The 23,467-nt window shown below is 41.4% G+C and overlaps 1 protein-coding gene across 6 annotated transcripts in view; it reads right to left on the bottom strand.

Moving 5' to 3' along the window:
- The window catches only part of LOC149281142 (membrane-associated phosphatidylinositol transfer protein 2-like), a 124,267-nt gene that overhangs the window by 42,339 nt on the left and 58,461 nt on the right, over nucleotides 1–23,467 (bottom strand). For all 6 annotated transcript variants that reach the window (XM_089499712.1, XM_089499715.1, XM_089499714.1 and 3 more), the window contains 5 exons: nucleotides 16,298–16,474; nucleotides 5,320–5,534; nucleotides 4,496–4,617; nucleotides 2,356–2,589; nucleotides 1,395–1,721 (listed from right to left, as the gene is read on the bottom strand). In XM_089499712.1, coding sequence (XP_089355838.1) covers nucleotides 1,395–1,721; nucleotides 2,356–2,589; nucleotides 4,496–4,617; nucleotides 5,320–5,534; nucleotides 16,298–16,375 — 976 coding nt within the window. In that variant the 5' untranslated portion in view covers nucleotides 16,376–16,474. The remainder of the gene's footprint in view (nucleotides 1–1,394; nucleotides 1,722–2,355; nucleotides 2,590–4,495; nucleotides 4,618–5,319; nucleotides 5,535–16,297; nucleotides 16,475–23,467) is intronic.

Raw genomic sequence — 23,467 nt, 5'->3', positions numbered from 1 at the left:
CTTGGCCTGTAGGTTTTTTAAAGGAATGCAACACCATCAAGTTGTAAACCTATTAAAAATTCATACCCTCAGCAGTTAGAGGGAGTATGACTTTTCTTTGCAGAAGAATCTGCTTCTGCTGGTCTCATAGGAAACGTTCCAAACAAGGATGGGCAACCTTAGAAGGTACAGAGGCCATTTCCCACAGAACACACATGGAAGTCTCATGGACGGCACCAGCCCATCTGTGAAATCACTTTAAAGAAAACATTTCAAGAAACTTATTTCCAGTTTGTTAAAAAGATGTTTTCATTTGCTGCAACCAAGTGTGAGGGATGCTGTTTTTGAGACGAATCATATGACTTAAATGGCTTGAATAGAAATGGCTTGCAATCCTTGATGAAAGGCACTCCTATCTGCAGCAGATTTTAATTTACTTTATTTCTTTGCTGCCTTTCTCCCAGGACAGGACCCAAGGCAGCCTTCATAAGAACACAGCTAGTGGTTTGAGAGATCTGGGTTCAAATCCTACTTCTGTTCTAGGTCTCTTGTTGTGTATGACCTCATTAAACAGACCACATTCAGCACAGAAAAAAAAAATGTTCCTAGTTAATGTCTTCTTCCCATGGAACTCTGGGGACCACAGTTCTGTAAGAAGTGGCTGCTACTGATTTCTTGAGAGTCCTTAACATGTGCCAAAACAACAATTAAATCAGCGTAAAGACTACATAATTATACAGATTAGCCATGACCTCTTTCTCGGTGAATATTTTCAACAATGGCTTTTCTAGCAATGCCAAAAAAATGCTAGAATAGCAAGAGATCCATGTCTACAGAGGGGTTTGCAGTACAGGAGCTGGAGCAGGGAGAAAGATTTCATGGTGCCTTTTTTAGGACTCAGTGAGCAACTTCAATGGCCATTCCCCATCAATAAGCACTATGGTCTGTACAAGCCCTTTCCTGCAAAAACAGAAGCGAATGGAAACCTTTGCTTTATCAAAGCAAGATGCAGTGCATAAGACTGAATGCCTTGTTTTAAAGGTGAATCACACTTCCTGCAGGCTTCCAGGACTGTGGTTGTCCTTGTTTTAAGAGAGAATATTTTCCTGACAGGAGCACAGACTCGAAGGGTCACATAAACACAGTGGCCATCTTTATTCGAGGAGCAAACCAACCAGCGACCCCACACAGAGAGGGAACCAGCCAGTGGTAGCCCCTGGCTTAGTTTAGTAGCACATAAAGAAACGGAAGGGGAAGCATTCCTCTCTTCAATGCTAGGGGATGCCCTGACACTGCAATCTGCAGGCATCATCTCTTCAATTATAAGTTACCCAACCACACCCAGTACCACCCCGACACTCTTGTTGTTAGCCATAAATGTATTTCCTTTTAAACTAATATTGGGCATGACTCACCTCCTCTTTTTGAAGAGGACTTGGAAGACGTTGACCACTGCTTGGTTAGCACTCGCCCCGACATGGCTTCACCAATATTGCTAGCGGCATCCACTGCCTCGGTGGACGGAGATATGGCCTTTGATTCTATATCATTCTCTCCCAATGAATCTTTGGGAAGATGCTGTTCTGGCTCATTCTCATTAAAGCTGTACTGGGCCATCTTCTGAGCCAGCATCAATTGGGCCTCCTTCTCCAGTTGTCGGATGTCCTCTATGGTGAGTCCATACCATTCATCTTGCCAACACCATGCCTGCCGATGAGCTCTCACCATAACCTTCCGCAAGCCTGGGAGGGGGCAGGGACAATTATTTTATTAGCTTTATTAAACCACAAAAAAGCAATGTATAAAATAGTACAATTAAAATAGTACAGTACCCTCTTTAAAGCCCTTCCTTCAACAACCTTCAGTTCCAAAGAGCCCACCAGAACAGAAGTCTTAACCTACCAACTGAAGTTGAGCAAGCAATGGCCATTCTAGATTCCTAGAAGAGTTCCAGAATTCTGGGGCAGCCACAGAGAAGGCCCAAGAAATACAGCAGGCCAGTGACCATTGCAATGCTCACAATTAGTCACAGCTAACAAAAGTGACATTTGGACTGCAAATCCTCCAGGCTGGGGAAACTGCGAGTTGTATTCCAAAAAAGGAACTAATTTTAGTAGTGATTTTAGACACGTGTAAATTGTGGCTTTAACTGTGGGCTTTTATGTAGATTGTTAGCTGGCCTGAGCTCCTATCAGGAAGAGTGGGGTATAAATCAAATAAATCATCAGCTATCAGTCATGATCTGGGGTAGGAAAGCCTGGCCGTCCAGATGTTTTGAACTCAGCATTTCTAGACTCTTCTGCAATGTGGGCCTGCTAGTGGCTGAGCTAGGAACAAGCCAGAGTGGAACTTGAGAGAATGGAATCAAATACTCACCTACATCGTGAATGAAGCGCTCGATTTTGGACTGCATCCCCCAGTATCTGAACTCCACTTTGCACAGCTTGTAGGCACACATGATAGGGTATCTCCCAGGATTGTTCTTGTGCTCTTTGATCCAGTCTTCTGACAGAGGTCCTCTTGTAGTCTTAACTGATTTATACAGCTTTGGATCCTCTTCTGACTTGTATTCATGTGGAGGAATGGGATCCTTGACAATATCAATGGGATCTAATTGCAATGTGGGGGAAGAAATTTAAATAAAATGTTAAAACTAAACGAAGATAAACCTTAAATTAATTTTTCCCAATGTTCGTTTTTGTTTTGTTGACTAAAAAAAGGAAACCTACTACTACAATCATTTTCCCCTTAGTGTTTAGACTGAAATAACTGCTGTTTAAACAGTTTATATCAGCTGGCAGAGCCTGGCAGAATTAATTTTCTCTGGAGTAGGTATTTGTGTGCAACAAAGGCATGAAGAGGCATCCAGACTTTCTACTGGATTTGCCCATACCATCTCTTCTGAACAATGCTCTGTTATAGCATTCTAGCTCACAGCATAACTAAAGTGGCCATAACATTATCAACTGCTCATTTCCAAAGGGTGTCACAGAGCCCACAGTAGTACACAGTAGCATTTCACAGTCTCTACAGTAAGGATGAGGGACGTCTTTCATTCTAAGGGCTAAATTCAATTTTGTGTGGTAAAGCATGAGTGAGTAAAGTGTGGTCCTCCATATGTTGTTGAATTACAGTTCCCACTGGCCTTATGCAGTTGAGCCAATGGTGAGAAATGAAGAGGGCTGCAGGTGTAGCTGTTTCTCATCCCTGACCCAGAAGCTCCTTCCAAACTATCAAGAAGACAAACTACAGTTGCACAGTAGTGCAATAGCTCCCATTTGTTTAAATTGGCTACCAGTGGGGAATATATTTATTAGTGGGTGAATAGAAATACATTAAACTATGTTACACGAGGTACAAAAAGGCTGTGTGCTAGAAGACCTAGAGGCCTCCCCCAAACTGGTACCGTCCTGATGTATTGGACTACAGCTCCCTTCATCTCCACACAGCACATCGGAAAGCTGCTACATAGAAAGTAGTTACGGTTTTGTTTGCTAATACTGTAGTACAGACCTCCTTCAGCTGGATTTTCCTACTTTTTAACATCTTGAGTTATTTAACAAATACATAAATAAGGAGAATGGGGAGAAGTTGTAGAAATGAAGCAGAACTAATTAACAGTTCTCCTAAAACACAGGTGCATGCAGAAACTGGTGTCAGGGGGCATTTAAATTTCATGTTGAAAAGTATGTCAACACCTCAGTTAATTTTCTCAAAGAATTAACTGGTCTATTGGTTTGAAATAAGAAGGCATTCACACAGACAGTATTGCCATGCACTGTGCAGGGAATGAGCAAGGCGCTGTTGCTATGCCAGCATTAATTGGGTGCATTCTATGGTGAGATACAGGAAGTCTCTAGGCTGTCTCCAGAGACCTAGCTAGCCTACCACTGTGAAAAGGCCATGTGTTCAACTGTCAAATGTAGATTACAAGCAGAGCTTGGAAAAGTTGCTTTTTTGGATTACACTCCCATTGGTCATGCTAGCTGAGGAATTCTAGAAGTTGTAATAAAGAAAATGTTTCCAAGCTCTGATTACAAGCTTCTTAGGGCCGAGATTTGTCTTTTTTGCTTATATTACTGTAGGAAGTGCAGTGTACACTGATGTCACTGTAATAAGTCTTATACTGAGTCAGATGACTGATCCACCTAGTAACCAGTATTGTCTATTATGATTTACAGCAAATCTCCAGTTACAGAGAGATCTTCTGTCACAGAGATGCTTTGAAAATGGGATGCCAAGGGACTGAACGTGGGAGATTTTGCATGTTTAGCAGTTTCCCCCACCACATGTTTCCTTTATGCATATATAACATCCTTCACTATAAAATAACACCACTACAGATCAGTCTTCCATGTCCATGTACCCACTAGATATTGGACTAGACTCCATCATTGTCATCCATGATGGTTGGGAGTATACTTTAGGGCATTTGGAGGAGACCACAGACAAACATTTACATGCACACCATCAATATTTAGGCAAGATAAAAAGACTGGGAACAAGGTATACATACCAAGAACTGTCTGCCTTTTCTCTGTAGGGGAAAGGTTGAACACATTGGCTTGCTCTCCTGAGTCAGCTATATAATAGGTTTCAATATCAATAGAGAATTTTTCCACAAATGGGCATGTGTACCTGAAAAAGAAAATGCAAGCTTAGACTAAAGGTCTCATGCCATGATGCTTAAAAGAAAAACAATATTCACCATATATGTAGAACATTACAAATACAGATGCTTTCCAGAGTAAAAAAGCCTCAAGGACTTATAGGATAACAGATAATTTATTAACACCTTGGTTCTCATAATATGAACATCTCAGTTTTGCAAGCATGGCAAAAATCAAGCAAACGCTCCGTCTTATAAATACTGACTTGTAGAAGAGATGTATAATAAATGGCCAGTAACCTTTCAAATGAATCAGCCATAAAGGTTATATATAGCTGAATGTTTAAAAGAATTAATTAACAAAACAATTGTGGTCAGAAAATTGTATGCTACTTGTGCTAGAGACAGCTCTCTTTGCTGGGAGAAAGAAATGCAAAAGCTTTGAAAAGTTACATTATTTTACAGTAAGTCCCAGAATCCTCTGGCCGGCATGGCCACGGACCATGCTTACTAGGAGAGTCTGGGACCTGTAGTGCCCAAAAGGTAGTTTTTCTAAGCTCTGAGCATGATCACATTCAAGGTAAGACTGGATGAACGAAGGATGTTGGTCACTTCATCTGTCATCCTTATTTCCCATAGGACTGTTGGGAAAAATAGCCAAGGTCAGTTTTACAAAGCATTCTATGTATTCAAAGACTAGGAGAAATGACAAATGCATAAAGATGAAATACCTTGTCCTTGTATAAGGATAGGCGTTCCACGACTCCTCTTCAACTCTTAATGCTGCCTTTGGCAGTATAGACCTAAACCAACTGGGAATATGCATACCAATATGGTATACTTTATGGGTATACTGCCCATTACCGCCAGGACCATCTGTGTATGGTCTGTTTTCCAAAATCTCGACACCACTGCCTTCTCCACATGTCTCTTCTCGGCTCTTTTTCTGAAATAAAAACAAAAGAGGATAAACAGATCGAATAGGACACATTCAGTCCTCAAGTTTGCTGAGACTAGCTATGGGACACCCTTTGCGTGAACTGAGTTCTACAAAGAAAATGTTACTTGTTATTCCAATAACAGGTTCCTCCAAACAGGGCTAATGTTTTAGAAGGTTGCACTCATTCTTCTTGAAACCAATATGGAAGAGCCCAAAGTGACTTTGTTGTTCCCACTTAATTCTGTTGCTTTTGAAATGTCCTTCCATTATGCAGTCATGATCCCTTGCACCTTGTGGCCCATTGCAGGTAGTAATGTTATTTGTATGACATTACCTCTACACTCAGGTGAAGATGTTGGTTGCGAGTCTTATAAACATAAATATTTGGGCTCCAAATACTTGAATTGGTTAAACAAAGAATGGGTCTGAGCCAGACTTCGGCATGCTGAGAGCAAACCCACGGAAATCAGTACTAAAACAGCCATCGATTATAACTGGCCGCTAAGAATGCCTATATTCTAGCTCAACCCCATGTCATCGTTCTTTTTCTTTAAAATATCCACCTCTCCCATTGGTGTGCTTTTGTTAAGTGCTCTTGAAAAGCTGCCACTTAGGGAATTGAAGACAAACTGAGATTAAAGTCATGAATTGACTGCAGAAAACACTTCAATAATGACCTTTTCTTTCAGGTTGCCAAACAAGATTAAATGAAATTTCCATTTAATAAAAAGAATCATTAATAAGACAGAGGAGATCTCAATTTCCGTCTGAGGACAAAATGGCTCTCCTGCTTTTGATACCTGGAGCGCTGATTTTGACATAGAATTGGCTTGCTCTCCATTAACAGATAAGGCTTCTTCAAACAACTGATTGTGGACACTGACAGAAAGAAAAGCTCTGTAAAAACATTTGTGTGTGTTATTAGGGAACTCCTTTCCTATAGTGCCGGTGAGTTAAAAAAAAACACCTTTCTATCCTCAGGGAAGCTGTTCTGCATCAACATGCTTGTCTGCTATGTTTCAGCCTTGGAATCAATGCACATTGAAAGGCATTCTGGGACTCTTTTGAGGAAGCCTTCTCAGCTGCTGTTAACATTTTTTTCATGCCATGAAAGACTATAATCCTCAATACACCCTAGGCCTTACTATGCTGTACCCCAAGATCCCCAATAACGCAGAATAGGGCATCCCTGCCCTAGGATCTATGGCTCCCCCAAATTACCCTACTCCATACAAAGAATGTTTTGTCTAGATATGAAATTGCCTGTCCTCCTTTCAGGGGGAAGCGCAACTTTTCCACGCATCAAACTTTCCACAAATAAGCAGATCCTTTAATACCTAAGCTTTCCCACTCATCCTACAGACACTTCAGGGAGGTCAACCCAAACCAGAGAGTTCTTACTCTGAGATGGGAACACAAGAGAAAATGTCCCCGCTGAAATGTCCCAAGGTGAAAGGCTTCCATCAGACTGGGAGAGTGGCTTGGAACTGTTCGAGGCGCGTCACGGATAAGCCATAATCACGCCAAACCCTCTTATATTGTATTACAACAGAAAATCCCGTCATCCCTTTAGAACATTCCCCTCTGGCTGCTGCCAACTTCCAACATTCTGGATGGCTCCCATCAATAGAATTCCAGCACAGATGGTGACACAGATCCAACCCAGCTGAAGCAATAGTATTAAATTACTTGTAAAGGGGAACCCATGGAAACAGATGCAGTATATTAATAAGAAAAGCAGTTCCTTTAAAAAGTGTTTACTAAAATAAACCGCCCAGCAGAGGGGCATAGCAGTAATTAAATTCATATAGACTCTTCAACCATTTGTTTTAGAACCTTTCCTTGTATTGCTTTCAAGCTGACTGCTTGATAGTTACTTGGGTCCTCTCTCTCTCTCTTTTTTTTTTTTTGCCTTTAGAAGATGGGGACAATATTTGCCCTCTTCCAATCTGCTTGGACCTCTCCTGTCCTCCAAGAATTCCTAAAGATTATTGGCAGTGGCTGTAACTTTTCAGATTGCCCTTGACCATTCTTCCAATTACATGCTCAGGTCAATGAGGGGATACTAGAATGATGCCAGCCCTTCTCGTCGAAGTCAGGAGAACAAATCAGGATTTCATCCAGTTGCTTGTCATGGCTTTGCAGTACATCTGCGTCCAGCAAATTACACATAGGTACAATTGTCAGACAAAGGCATGAATCCCATTGGTTACTCACAAGTACAGTAGCCCACCTGAATTGTTAAATTGTATGCCAACATACAGATACAATTGAGCCCCCCCCCCCTCTGTTGGGCATGCCACGTTGGCACACTGACCATCTCAGTTTAAGGATATGACATATTAAGAGTGAAAAGGAAGAAAAAGGGAATGAAGATCACTTGGGAAACTTTAGATTTAAAAGGTGCATTGCCCTGTGCCACTGCTGTCTATCCAGTCTCTTGGTGTCTTGGATTTATTTTAGGGAAATGCAGTGAAGGGTGTGTGTGGGTGATTGGCTGTGAAGTTGACTGCAGGAACAGTAGAATTAAGTAGTGGCTGGAGGACGTAAAAGGAGTCAGGAAAAGAAGAGAGTGTTTTAGTCACAGGTGGAAAAACCTGTCCCATATTCGGACAATGGACAGCAATCTATCAGTTGAGAAACAAAGGAAGATGCTCATCCTGTAGTTTCTCAGAGGCCAGAACTACCCAGCAACGTAAGACTGGAACCCAAGCCTCATTGCCATTCAAGTCAGCAGATCAACTAGAAATTACAGCTCTTTCCTCTGAGCTGTGCTACATGTCTGTGTGTATACACAAACATGTGCATGCACGCACACACACATACCCTATAGATTGTTGTGCATCTTGCACAAACTAAGCATTCACCTTAGAACACTTCCCAAAATCTTTCACAATGTAATGGTGGTGAATATGGGGTTGACATGTCAACATGGTGATGGCTTCCCCTAAAACTAGCAAAAATGTCTTTATTAGAGGATTCAAAGACGTGGAATCTTGCAGCACCTCTGAGACTAACTGAGCTTTGCACTTGATGAAATGTATTGGAGTGCACTCTAGTGACACTGTAGGAACTGCTGTGTTATGATGTGGCTGGTTTCTCTTGTCTCCCACTCTTCATCATGCTCCAAAGACAGAACGGTCTTTTGTAATACACATGCATTTGCCTATTATACACAATAATTTCTACTACCCTTTCAGCTTGATCACTTATTCTGCAATTACTCAGTAACAAAATGCAGTGATAGCAATATAAATACACAACAGGAAATGACCTAGGGTAGGAAAAAGTGAAGCGGAAAAAGGAAAACAGAGATTCAGTATTTAACCGTTTTGTCAGATGAGTTAGCAAGCAAGTCTAGCCTTATGAATTTTGACAGACGAGGCAGCAAAGAATCACATACCCTCCAAAAAATAATAATAAAGAGATTGTTAAAAGGGATTTCCCACTTGCTCTCTTAACTCTCTTATTTGTTTCCATTTAAAGTTGATCGTCATCCCAAGTCTGTTTTTGTTTTATTTAACCAGAGAGCATGTTATAGATACAGGCAGTCCTAAGATCCAGCATGTTTCCATGGCAATGAGATTGCATCAGCAATCCAATGGATTTGGTTCAGCCTGGTTTCGGTCAGGCTTCTGAGTAACGCATAAATCGTTAGCACTAATAGCAAATCAAATGATGTTGCTGGCAACCACAGGCAAGGTCTGTGCACAAATATGATCCAAAGCATGGGCCTTTTGCATGAAGTGTAACATCCAAGTTTGTTCTGATTTGATCTATACACCATTTAGAGGTCTGAATACTGAATTAATATATGGACGTCACTTTGAACAAATTGGTTGGTTGAGCCTTAGAAAAAGTATTTAAGAATAACCTCACTGAAACCGAGACAGTCCTTGGAACGCAACAGAAGCATGCTTGGACATAGTTTTTGATAAACTACATACTTTAAAACACACAGATGTTACTGTACCTCTGGATATGTCCAATATATATCTGCCTGGATTCCCATTTGTGTCACAGAAGATAGATTAGCTGCTTACACATTGCCAAATATTAGGACATGCCTTAACCCAAATTGTGGGAGGGGGGAAAGACATAAAATCTGCACATGTCAATGTCTAAGTATAGCTATACATTTTAGTAATAATGACTACAGTTTAAACAGAATTGCAATACATTTCCCAACAGTGAGGGATTCTGTGACCAGGTAAATAGACCAGTCTATTGGGCAGGTGTTCTAAACTGTTGATGGGTAGCTTCTCAGACCCCATGCTCTTCCTTCTCGGGGTTCTTTAACCTGGACTGTAGTTAGACAGGCTTTCAAAGAGAGGACTTTCTCACACAACCTTTCAAACAGAGGAGTGTATTTTATAACGTAGAACACGTCTGGACTTTGCCAGGATAAAAAGATGGAAAGGCTCTGATTGAAATCTTAGTCATTCTTACAGGGTCAGTTGGCCTGTATGCTACCCTAGGTTCCTTGGAACAAGGGCGTAATGAAAACAGACAGCCATACCGGATCAGACCAAAGGTCCATGTATTCTAGCATTCGGCTTCCTATGCTGGCAGGCTGTCCCAATGGGACGCCCATAAGCAGGGCTAGAACGCAACAACTGATTCCTGTTCTTACTCTCCAGCAAGTATGGTATTTGTATGGTATTAATCTACCATTTAGCTTCCCATTAACTGCTGTATTTGGAGCAGAAAACAACTGTGCTATAGGTCTATGGGAGTTGATCAGTGCGCAAGCTCTCTTTGTGGCGGCCAGGTTGGACTAGGTAGCTAGCGTCTGTGTCTCTCCCAAGTCTACTGTTTTATGACAATCATGAAAGCCTTGTTAGTAGAGTGCAGTACAGCTGTTGCATGACGCAAATGACCTTTTGCAGGTATGACTGTTCTTTCAGTCCCAGGCCATATGGCCAATTCCCCTCTCATGTCTCAATCAGAACCTGAGCAGATGGCTCAGGGCAAGCCTGCCCAATGTAAACTAAGCTGCAGTGTGTACAGGATCAGAGTCTGGGGACAGCCAGGAAAGCACAGACATGTGTAAAGAAAAAGAGAGGAGTAGCTTGCTAATAACAACACCTCTGGGACCGCTCCTTTTCAGGCTGTTCTAAACAGATGGCCACACAGCATAGCATCCAGAAAAACCTCTTGAGGACAGGATTCCCCCCCCCCCCCCGCCCCGGCTCTTAGGACACAAAGCCATTTGCCCAAATCTTGACAGACCTCTCCATACATAATTTAAAAAGAAACCATGCAATGAGCACAGGATAACGCCCAGGTTTGAGCGTGACTTCAAACTGCCTTTCCTGGAAAACGGAATCATATCCCCAAGACAGCTGCCAAAGAGGGCACAGAATACAAAAAAGGGAAGCACCCAAAAGGATTCAGAAATGTAGTGCCTCTCTCTAGGCAAGACTGAGTATAGAGAGAAAAAATATATCACATCCCATGGCCAAAGAGGGACAAAGTCTATTTGCCAAATAAATTATGCAGCTCCTTGAAAAATTTATAAGCCATTTATTTTGCAGGAAAGCCCTTGATTAGCTTGAAATTTAGTCTCTTTTCCACACGCCGAGAGATATGGCAGCAGGAGAAAAGATACTGATGAATGAAAAGCAGCAGAGGGCTTGGGTAAGGGAACAGAACCAGAGGCAACAATTAAGCTCTGCAAAGATATGAAAGCTTTATACTCTGAGCAGGAGACACACCTCGCCTTGATGCCGAGGGAAAGAGACAAGTTGAAAAGCCTGCTTTATTATCATTTCTTATCCTTCCAGGCTTTCTAAAAGGTTCTGGGACTAAGAATAAGGTGCCAGGACAGTTTCAGATTTTAGTACCACTGTGGCTGTGCATCACTAACTTGCTAGCAGTGCAGAATAGATGCTTATACAAAGGGGAGAGCATGAAAGCAACTAATCACAACATTACTGGCAGCTTAAGGGTTTTGTTTAGTTGCTAGTTACTGGCAACAACTTTTTTTCCCATGCAGAGGGCATAATGAAGTTACATTCAAAAGTAGGCATTTATCACACAAAGGAGATTGGGAGTTTATCCCATGAATATCCTGGCAAAATCGCGTAATTACACAAAACGATTTCCCCATGGCGTCGCACAAAACCCGCCATGAAAGTGGTCACAAAGAAGCATTAAAGCGCATCTTTTTACTTTCGGGATTTCAGCAACAATGCGTTTCCGATATCACTTTATTTGTGCAACTGCGTGTGATAATCATTTGCGCAATGACTCGTCAATTTCACTTTATTTATGGGATGCTTTAAATGTGCATTAATCTTGCTTTAATGCCAAAATTAGCCCCAGTGTGATAAACTCCATTATGAAATGGAATAAAGTTGTGTTACTGCGGTAACAAATAACATTTCTCAGATGCTTTTCTCGGTTACTTTAAAGGGGCATCTTTAGAGCCATTGTGACAGAGAATTTTCACAGTTTTATGCTATTGTTTTGAAGTAATAAAACAGGAAAGCAATGGGAAAGAGAACATGCTCAAAATTTTTCACTGCTAAGGGTAACAAGAATGGATTACTTTTCAAAATCTACAAGGGAATTAATTGTTTTAGAAAAGGTAACTTTTCAGGCTCTACCCAACAGGGTCACAGGAGGGCTTCTTAGCACCTCCATCTCTGACCTCTTTCTAAGTAAATCACCTCCTAATGAAAAGCAAGGCTGCTGTCAAAACTGCTTATGCTCCTGCTTCTGATTTCCAGCATCCTAACCAACCCACCTGGCTTCACCTCACTTTCCCTGCTTATCTGCCGATTAGCTATCTGACTGTCCGGCTCCAACGCAGCAATGCTTTCCCACTGTTCATTTCACCACTGAGCCCTGGTTCGCATTAAACAGAATGGAAACCAAGAGGAGGAAGCATGCAATGTACTGAAGCTCTGCCTCTGACACCAGAAAGCATTATATTGAACACTCTGTGCTTTTTTTGTGTCCACAGTCAATACTGGAATTCTACATTCAAGTCATTGCTGTAGTCATTGTATACAGTACAAAGAAAGGGATGATTGCGTGGATGGTTATATACAATACATGCAAACACAGGTAAGGGAGCCCAGATACTGGCTTTTAAAATGAGAAGCTACTTTGAGACAGTGGGAAATTTAGCAAGGAAAGAGATAAGGAGATGGAAGAGGTGCTTAACCTTTCCCCTTGCACTTTTCTTTACCTTGGCTACTCTTACCTTGTAAATGGATAGCTTTTAAAACTGGGCGCCTTTTACATATGTACAAAGTCAGTCCCTGTGTCCTATTGAAATTAATATAAAACTTTAATGTATAAGGATGGGACTTTTGTGCATGCCTAGTTTTAACCGGGTGATTCAAAACGAAAGGTGCAAAAGTAAAACTGTTCTTATTCAAGTTTTGCACTGTTCTTTTTAAATCACCCTGCATTTGGATCGTCCTTGCTGTCAAACGTCTTACATTTCTAACCATGAGAGAAAGGAACTTGCTTTCTTAAAAGCAAGGATTCACAAGAATCTGTAGCAGAAAACCAATTCTTTGCAAAAGATCAAGAGCCCCAAGTATAACTCCTGCTGCTTTCCAAAACAGAAAGGGAAAAATGTGAATCTCCAGATGGCCAAGCATACCAAAAAGATCAACTGCTTCTTGATCAGCATTCACAAAAAAGGAAAACATACACATGCAACAAGCGAGGGATGAACTTTTCAAATGAAGTATAGTCAAGCCCTTGGAGATACAACCCAAACACAACCTCAAAGGCTGGAAATAAGACACAGTTTGACAGAGCTAAAGGTATTGCATTAGTTGCTGGACTCCATGAAAGCTTATGCCAAATCAAGCATGTTAGCCTATAAGGCGCAAGAGTCAGTTCTTTCCCAGAGGGCCATCCATGTGCATGGTGAGCACACTCACTTTTTCTGTCTCACAATCACAAACAGAGACAAACGGGGTTTGCTCAAAACATCTAATCTTAACCATGAGTAAGTGGGAGACAATAAAGCAACCACAGATAGAATAGTATTATTACCTTGTTCAATCATTCTCTTTATCACTTCTACAGCATAAACAATGCGGCAATATAGAGAAGTTCATCATCTCACCTTGTCACTAGCTTTCAAAGTTACCTTAGCACAGTGAAAACTGATTTGTTTTTGCAAGCTTTTGATTCATTTTGCCACTGTGAACTGTTTTTTTTTTTTTAAATCAGCTGGTGGTTCTGAACTGGTTTGTTTATTCCCTTGATCTAAATCCAATTTTAGTTCCAACTAAAGGAGAGCCAGAGTGCTGTAGTGATTTTGAGTGTTGGACTATGGCTGTGGGAGACAAGGGTTCAAATCCCCACTTGGCCATTGAAACCCACTGGATGACCTTGGGCAAATCCCACTCTCAGCCTCAGAGGAAGACAAACCCCCCATGAACAAATCTTGCCAACAAAACTCCACAACAACAACCAAGGAAACCCAGGGAATCCCACTGAATGCATACCGACCAAGATTTCATGAATGAAAATAATGTGGTATAAAAATCAATTCATTTGAGATGTGGTGCTAGAGGAGAGTACTAAGGATAGCATGGACAGCTAAAAAGACAGACAAATGGGTCCTTGAACTGACCAAGCCTGAAATCTCCTTGGAAGCCAAGATGATCAAACTGAGACTGTTGTACTTTGGTCACATCATGAGAAGGCATGACTCATTGGAAAAGACAATAATACCGGGAAAGGTAGCAGACAGTAGAAAGAGAAACAGTGCTAGGAAAGGTGGAGGGAAGTAAAGCCTGTTCTGATTTTATAAAACTGCACTCAGGATCAAATTTCAGGGGTTGAAATATAGAGTGTATGTTAAGCACACAATAAACAACACAAGCATATGTCCAAGATACTCCCCTGCAAAAGGCTATGAAACCACATTCTCCAACAAGCATAAAAAGACACCTGCCAGAAAATGTTGGTAGTGATGGAGACTGAAATCTAATAAAGAAAACCAACTCAAATTCAGATCTGCAAGCAAGTCCAGGGTACATTAAGTCCACTGCTGTAATGTAAAATTAATACTAATTGATGGAGGCTGTTATGTGTTAGTTGCAAAACAGCAAACCACCCAGGCAGCAGGCAGCCAAGGTGATGAAAGCATTGCTAGAAGGGAGGCAGTGACAAATGCTTCAGAAACTACAATTAATCCAACCTTAGCTTCTGGGCAAGTTAAACCTCAGCAGGAGATTCCAAGGAGAAGAAATGGTGCATGCAAATGGGAAATTCAAGCTGATTTATCAGGACTGGTGTTCCCATGAGGCAGAGTGACTCTCTTCCCAGAGTAGGTGAAGCAGGACTCCACCAGGACGATCTCTACTGCAGTCACATGAGCAGAACTCAGTGGGTGCGCAAAAGACAGCAGAAAGCCCCACTGTCCTGCTGTGGGATATGCCATCTACCATCTCACTGTGCACTGGAGGTCTTATTGGCCCTTTCTCTGCTAATGTCTCTCTCTGACCCTCAGAGAACATTCAGGACAAGGAGCCTGCCTTTTCATTCACTCTGTGTGTGTATGTGTGTGTGTGTGTGTGTGTCTGTTGGGAGGGGAGTACACCAGTCTCAAAAAGGTGATACCACAGGCCCATCTCTCACTGCCACTGTGATTTATTGCAATCTTACATACACCCACTGGGATAAAAAGAGAAATGAACCACAGAGCAAAGAGCCAGTTCTATATATCACTATTCTCTCTCCCCCTCCCTTGTTCACTACTATAAAAGAGATGAAGATCAAGAACACCATGGTCTCTCTTAACTCCCAGTGTGGCTCAGACCAAATTCAAGGACATATTGCTAAGAACAGCTTAAAAGTAAAGGCCCTAGGAGTTTGGCTAACATAATAATTTGCCTTGCTTGATCAAGCCAAAGTCTCACAAACTAGCTTTTTTTAGTAGTAGCTAACCAGCTATTGTTGGTGGTTCACAAATCTCTGAACCTTGCAGCTCACCATCTACTCCTTGTTTATTTCTTTATTCATTCTATCGCATATGAGCTATCAGTGGCAGCTGATGTCTTCTATGTCAGTGGAGAAGTGAATGCATTCCAGATTTTAATTCAAGCTTTAAAAGGCTTTCCAAGGTGCTCGACCCTAGTCCCAAGAACCACCGGCCACCACTGTGAGCTGTCCTATATCCAAAACCCTCAGGGCAAAATTACTTGTTTAGCTTTGGGGACTACGCACACCTTGACTTGAGTGGACAGATGGCACCATTCACCATTCCCCTTCAGGCAACAAAACGACTTGGGGTAGCAGTGACATAAGAAGATAGCCGGCTGAATAAGTCCCAGCTAATGCATCTCTTTCCCCTCCTGCTTTCCCTCTCCTTTTCTATATAGGTCCATGAGCCTGCTGTTAAATTGTTCATAGCTAACATCTTCTTCCTCTCCTAGCATGTATTTTATTTAAACATCTAATTGAAAGTTGGAAAAGAAAATTAAGAGGGAATCATCACAGCACATTTTTCAAAAATAAATCAGCTCTGAGCAAAACCATGCAGAAATGAGTAAGCTCCCCCCCTTTCCTGAAATCGCATGCTTAACAGTTTTTTAAAAGTCATTTAGCAGTGCATGCATCCAGTTAATCGTTTTTGCCAAGAGGTAATAGAGTCTTCTGTGCACCTCAGAAGTTGGCACATTCCAAATGCACACTGGCTCAAAGGAAAGATGTGTCAGATACATCATTTTAATTATCTTGTACCCTCTTTTCTTAGAAGACAGCATGTCAACAACTGTGTATTTACCGACCTGTATCATGTACAGCTGGGCAATCCTATACTCATCCACACTCATGGGAAGAGGAATCCGATACTCCTTTATAAGCATCTTGAAACCTAAGCAGCCCTTTGGTCTGGTCGGAAACCCAAGTCCAAGGTGTTTAAAGGAGGCTGCTTAAATAACAGTAAGCTCGGGCATTGGTGCCCCCTGAAATAAAAGCAGAAAAAGATACATTTAAAGTTGTGCACTGAAATATTTTTTTTCTCATCTCTTTCCTTCTTTCACAAACTGAGCAAATTGCAGGTCTCTCTTGAATAAATTCACTTTGGAATTGCTGCCTAGACAGTTCCCAGAATCTCCCATCCAGCCAGACCAATGTCTTGCACCAATGCTGGTTGAGTGATTCTGAAAGTAACATTTCCAACAGTAACATTTCTAGGCTGTAGAACAGTGATGGCGAACCTATGGCACGCGTGTCAGAGGTGGCACTCAGAGCCCTCTCTGTGGGCACATGTGACATCACCCCAGCACAGAGTTTGCCAGAGTTTGTTAGTAGAAAGCCAGAGGGACATGGCACTTTGCAATAAATAAGTGGGTTTTGGGTTGCAGTTTGGGCACTCGGCTTCTAAAAGGTTCACCATCACTGCTGTAGAACAACAGATCCTGCACCCTAACAAGTCAAAGGACCAGGGACGCCACATTGAGAGGGATCCATGATAGACCCTAAAATATGTCCTTTCCAGAGTAGAGACTAGCAGCCAGGCAGCATTGCCTAGCATCCAGTGTGAACTCTGTGGGTCTGCCTGAAACATCTCTCTGAATCCTCAGCAAAATGTGCAGTGGTGCTGTGGCAGACTAATTGAACCAGAAAGGGCTCTTTGAGGATGGAACCATTTGAAAACCTCTAGTTTATGCCAAGTTTCCCCAAAAGTAAGTTCGACCACAGAAGAGGAGTGTTAGTATACTACCAGAAAAATAATCAGCATTACTGCCTCATTATAACTCACAGCCTTAGCCCTCAAGAAGTCTAAAAAGATGGACAGACGGACGGACGGACAGAAGCTTTTAACATTGCATTGCACTCAATAATTACACCCTCTTCTTTTTAGAAGGTGGCCTGTTTAGGAAATGAAGGGTAAGCAATAATGCTCAGTTCAGCAGTTTCTCTACTCTCTTCAGTGTCTGGGAAACCATGAAGTGAGACCGATCCAACTCATTTTGCAAATCACATGACCATCTGTCAAAACATCAATTGCTAGGACTATCAGCCACAGAAAGAAAGTTGCATTATTCCTGCAACCTAGCTTCATGTGGGGCTCCTAGAAATCTCACATCCACACGAAGAAGGCACTGGCTAGATTGATATCAACATTGCTGCCACACCTCATATTTCCTGACCATTCGCTGGGCCCAAGAGAAGGTGGTCACATGCAAAAGAAAAAAGAGGCTTATTAAGTTGATAAACTTAAGGCTTCATTGAGTTCAATGGAATTTATTCCCAGGTGAATACAGGACTGTGGCCTTAATCAATCATGTTTTGTTATGACAGCGGTGACATTTTTGTCTCCATGTAGCAAGCCACATGAGGCTGACTATAAATGGCGTAAATAAATAGATATATTTGCATATAACCAAAGCATCAAAGCTTTTCGGAGATGCTGCAGACAAGACTGGAATAATGTACCACCTAAAACCAAAACTCGGGTCAAATGGATGGGCTCTACAGTGTTGTAAGACATTAATCAAAGTATGAAGCTACTACACAGACAGAAGGCAAGATTATCTTTTAATATTACTCTTTAGTGTCTTTATTACAGCAACACGTTAGAGCAAAAAAAAAAAAAGCCTTAAAACATAAACTACTAGGGCTTTAATACACAATCCAATTAATTAAAAAGTAGCCTTTTCTCAGTTAAAATTGGCTCCTAGTGCTTTACTTACCAAAATTTTGAAGTTGTACAAATTTCACAATGCTTCTAATCCTGTTCAATTTCATACCGGAACAGACCTTTCTGCATCCTTCTATCTGTTTTCTCCCATCACACAGCAGACATAATAGGCAGAGAATACATACATACATATCTGTCTATGTCAGATGGTCACACACCAGCTTCAGGGTTAATCCCATTAGCTCCCAAAAGCCCGAAGTCCTACTTAGAATGATGCATCAGTAATGGAGAACACCATCTTGAGAGGCGAGTGTTCTTTTCTCCTTTGTATTCCTCTCTTTTTCTTTCCCTCTCTTTTTCTGCACCCTTGCCAAGCGCAAAGCACTCACAGTTCCTGGTGGAAATCACAACTGTCTAACAGCTTGTGGAAGACTTGTGGCACCTCACAGACCAGATGCTGAGTGCCTTGATTCTCACAACAAGCAGCAGCATGGAAGGAAACTATCCAGTCTATCGGCCCTTACATTAAGATATGAAACTGCAATAGTATTTGAGACGATTCATACTGAATCCTATTTTTCAAAAAAGTCACACACACACACCATCAGTCTGTGCTGATGACACAGTAAACCAAAATCAATAATGCCCAGTTCAGTTTTCTCCATGTGTTTGCATCTTTCCTGCTCTTTGTCCAATACTGGTGAGGACTGGGGTCAATTTGTACTACGAGATGTATTCAAACCTGAGTTCAGACCCCATGCTTTAATACTACTGACATTAAATTGTGTTTTGGGGAGGAACAACTTAAGTCATAACACAAAGTACCTTTTGTCCAAATGAAACTTTTGGCACAGGGGACAGAAAACAATATGGGAAATGCAAGATATAGCCGTGTTAGTCTGGAGAAGCAGCACATAGAAAGATCTTGTAGCACCTTTGAGACTAACTAAAGAAAGAAGTTGGCAGCAGGAGCTTTCATAGACTTAAGTCTACTTCCTCAGATGCATATATGGGAAACTGTTTTGTTTTGTTTTGTGTATTGTTGCTGCTGTTCTGGCTATGTTCTCCACTCCCTTACTACCTTGCTGGAGTGGTAGGAGGTTACAAGGAGCAAAGGCAACTGCCAGGGTAGCAAAAAACAACAGGATGGAAGGAGCAGCAGGAAAAGGAAATCCTTGGAGCACTGCCGCATGATACAGCATGAGAATAGGAAGGAAGCAGCAGAGTGTGCGCATGAGATAGGAGAAGGCCTAACCGGATGGAGAGGTGAAGTCATGAGGAAGGCAAGAGGCTAGAGAGAGGGAGTGGAAAGCATGGCGGTGGAAGGAGAAAGACAAGGAACAACGTACGGAGGAAGAGAGAGACCATGGCAGGCAGTCAAGTAGCTCAGGGTACTAAAAGAATAAGATGAAGGACATGTGACACCAGAAGTGAATAATGGTAGTAGACAAAGACAAACAGAAAATACGGATGCAAAAGTTCATTACGTTTGCAAATATGGAGGAGGAAGACTTTCAAAAGAGGTGAAAATCAGAGCAGCCAAGAAGAAAGGTGGCAAGGGAGGAGAGAGCGTTCACTGGTTCTCTGCCCATCAATAGAACTGCTTTAATTGTTGGTAAATAGTTTTTGTTTTTAGTCAACCTGATGACAAATAACAACAAAATGAAGGTTTCGGTACATACAGTCTTCTTACTCTAGGCAAGTAAGGATTGTAAATAATGTGGATCCAGTTAGGGAATCACATGTGCATGTCAATGTGTCCTTAATTATTAATTTCAACATCAGCTTTTTAAGTCCAGACAGATACAGGAATCAGTTTGAGTACCACTGACATAAAATACAAAGGAAAAACCTCCAACAGAACTCAAAGACACAAAACATGGCAGAAGAATCAGGAGGAGGTTCTTCATGCATTGCCACACACTTGGCTCTCCAAAGGCTGAAGCTGTCATTGTAGCTGCTGGGATGCTGCCCAAGCTAAGTCTGTAGTAAAACACTGCAAATGTTCATTACATTTGCCATGTCAAAGAATGGGGTGGTGGTCAGAAGCATTTGCCAACTTTCCCACCAGAGCAGAGTTCATTCAGCAATCTGGAGATCATTTTCCATGGTGTTCAGAGACAACCAGTCCATAATAACGTTGCTTCCAAGTCTTTTTCATTAAAGTAGTAATAAAGCAGGGCCATCTCAGCTCCTTTAGAAGTCCAAAATAAATTAGCTGTCTAGCACTGCATGACAAACAGCTCTTCCCTTCTCATTTTCGGTTCCTTGTTTCATGCCTTTTTACTGCTTTTAAATTGCCAGTATACCTGTCAGCAGAACTCCCAAAGGAAATATCTTTGGCAGGACAAATTGGTCCAAGATGCGGTTCTATCCAGGGCTGGCCATGCTCTACTCCTTCCCCTCGCAAACTGACCCACAGAAATTTCCCTGACAGGCTAATCCATCAGAACATTTCAGAACGGGCTGGGGATAATCTCATTAAACTGCTTTTAATTAAATATTAACGAACATGCCGGCCATTTTTAGAAGCCGAATAACTGGCATGCATCGAACTACCAAATCCAGGCTCAAGAAGTATGTTGATTCTAAAAGGTTTCCTTGAAATATGGTCATCTTCCTCTGGAAGCATTTGTATCCTGGTTCTTTGGAAGGTTGGCATTAGTTTGTTTTTAACAGAGAATTTAAAATATACAAGGGAGCATACAGCCACCAGCTTACCAGCAATAAAAGCAAAAACAAAAATCAGGAAGCAAGGAACCAAGAGGAGAGAAAAATATTGCACTTGTAGAGAAGTGACACAAGTAATCTCTCAGACAGATATGGCCAGGCGAAGTACAACATCGTACTCCTGGCTGGAAAAATAAGCATTCAGGCCTGCTACGATTTAGAATATGTATAAATTGATCCTTCTAACATCATCACACTGTATGTTATGGCCATACGGTTCACCACTCAAATATTGTTTTCAATAGAAGATGATTTTATAATATTTTAAAATAACAAATTAGTCAAAGGTTTGCTGACAAAGAAAAATGACCATTACTAGAAGACAAGGTTGACTTGTATTTTAGTATTTTTCTGTATCTAGGATCTATCTGTGGCACAATTAGAGACAAAGAAATGTCACCTGTTGCTATGTAATAAAAAAGAAAGAAATGCTTCATTTTCCATTTGGTTCCCCTCTGGGAACTGTACTGATACTGGATAAGCATAGATACTTCACGACTGAGCTATCTGGTTGCATTTCCACTAAAACCACAATGGAATGCACTGTGAGACAAAGCTTGAAACCACAGTTAATAAAAGCTGGGATTTTAGAGAAATTGGAATGGTATTGCTTTTAAGGTACTCACCCTTGTGCTTGATTTTGCATCTATTTAATACCTGCTTAACCTGTACAATAGAAACTGAACAAATTACTACAAAGCCACCTCAATTCTCCACTGCTCTTTCCCCCACAGAAAGCTTCACATAAAGTTTAAACCATAAGAACTTTCCCAAATCTAGGAAAGGAATAAATGGCTTCCCTGTACAACAGATCTAGGAATCACTAGTGGACTCCAACCACCATCAGCCCCAGCCAGTTGGAGTAGTGGGCATTAGAGTCCATCTTTTGGAGGACCACAGGTTCCAGAGACGTCATACTGAAAGATGGCAGGAGAGAGACATGGCTTTGCTGTGTAGATTTCTGTTTCCCTATGATTTGGTTGTCTTCACCTTTCCTGGAGTTCCTTAAATAATATTATTGACAATAAAGAATATTCATTAGAAACTTCTTAATTTGAAATAAACACGACGTGATACTAAATAATTTTGCAAGCTAATTAGCATGTTGCAATGGCTCAGCTTTGTAAATGAAACTAGCTTGGTTGAAATGTGCATTGCTTTGCTCCAACACGTTTCAGCCAAATTATTCAAGCAGAACTTTTAAACTTTGGTAAATGGAGGCAACATTTGCCAAGCCCAAGCTGTGCAGAGAAACAGACTGGAGCTACATTTGGGGGGGGGGGGGGGTAGCAGCTATGCTTTGTTTTGTGAAATGTTTTAAAATATTCCACATTATTAAGCATTTAAAGGCAAGATCTATAGAAATACTGCTGTTAATACAGTACACACATCTTCATTTTCCTGCACTTATTTGAACAATGAGTAAGACGGAGAATCAGGCGCTGCAGAGACACTCTCATACAGACACAAATGCTATCAGTGCTACTGAAAGCCATAATATTATAATTAATGGGAAATGATCCATAGAGTGTTAAGCATAAGGTTGTGAAATGGATGGTTTCCTTTTCAGGGCAAAATTATTTTATCATGTTTCCTTTCCAAAGCTGTACAGTACAATTTTCTTTACACACTGCTCCTGGGGATAACAGCACAGACACACAAACTGGACAGAGATGGTTACAAGAGTCCTCAAACAGCAGGGAGATGGTGAGCATTATTTTGATGCTCACTCCACCTCAGACGCCTGGAGAGTGAACACAAAACTGGGGGACAGTGGAATGCCTCCAAGATTTTGGAGGTTTGTGAGCCAAATATTCTCATGTTGCTTCAAAGCTGACAGTGGACTCTTTGCTAGCATGAAGACACAACTCTTAAGAGTTTGAAGGGGGTGGGCTGTTACATCCCTCCTAAATGGTCTAAATCTGACTTTTAAAATGCAGTTAGGAAGTTCTGAGTTCCCACAGGATTTTGGAGGCACTCAGTTCAGGATGAGACACAGAACTGCAAGACAAACCACCATTCAAGGCACTTTTCATATGGGAGAAACTCCAAGCAACTAAACCATAACAGGGAACTCAGTTTGGCTGAGCTTTGACCTGTACTGCTTTCACAGCAGATATCCCACTTCACCATCCAAGTGCAACAACCAGCACTTTTCCCCTCCATTTAAATTGCCAATTAATTCTCCCTGCACACAGTATTAGGAAGTGACAGTGCTATTAACACATGAAAGCACTGAATAAATATAAGAAAAGACCAAAAAAACCTAAGAGAAGCGTAACTAGGAGACATAGGAATCACTGGTTGAAGAACATGCTAAAAGAAACAGCTGCATTTATGGGTCTTAATCTACTTTCCATTATTAGATGAGGTTTGACGTCACATTTTGAATTTAAAAGCTCATTGGGAAGCCAACATTTATTACAGTGGGAGGATGGAGCCAGGCCAAAAGCAATACAGCTACGTGGTAGCTATTAAATCTTGCTATGGGTCACAGGGCACTCAAATACCTACTCAGAGTAACCAAAAAATAAAAGGAAAGAAAAAGAAATACATTCACAAAGCCAACTTTAATACGAAC

This window comes from Sceloporus occidentalis, unplaced genomic scaffold (assembly GCF_023333645.1).
Source record: "Sceloporus occidentalis isolate IW3139 unplaced genomic scaffold, rSceOcc1.0.p SCAF_138, whole genome shotgun sequence".
NCBI classification, from domain to species: domain Eukaryota; kingdom Metazoa; phylum Chordata; class Lepidosauria; order Squamata; family Phrynosomatidae; genus Sceloporus; species Sceloporus occidentalis.
Note: the sequence above shows the minus strand (reverse complement) of the source record. Positions and strands in the feature narration are given on the sequence as shown.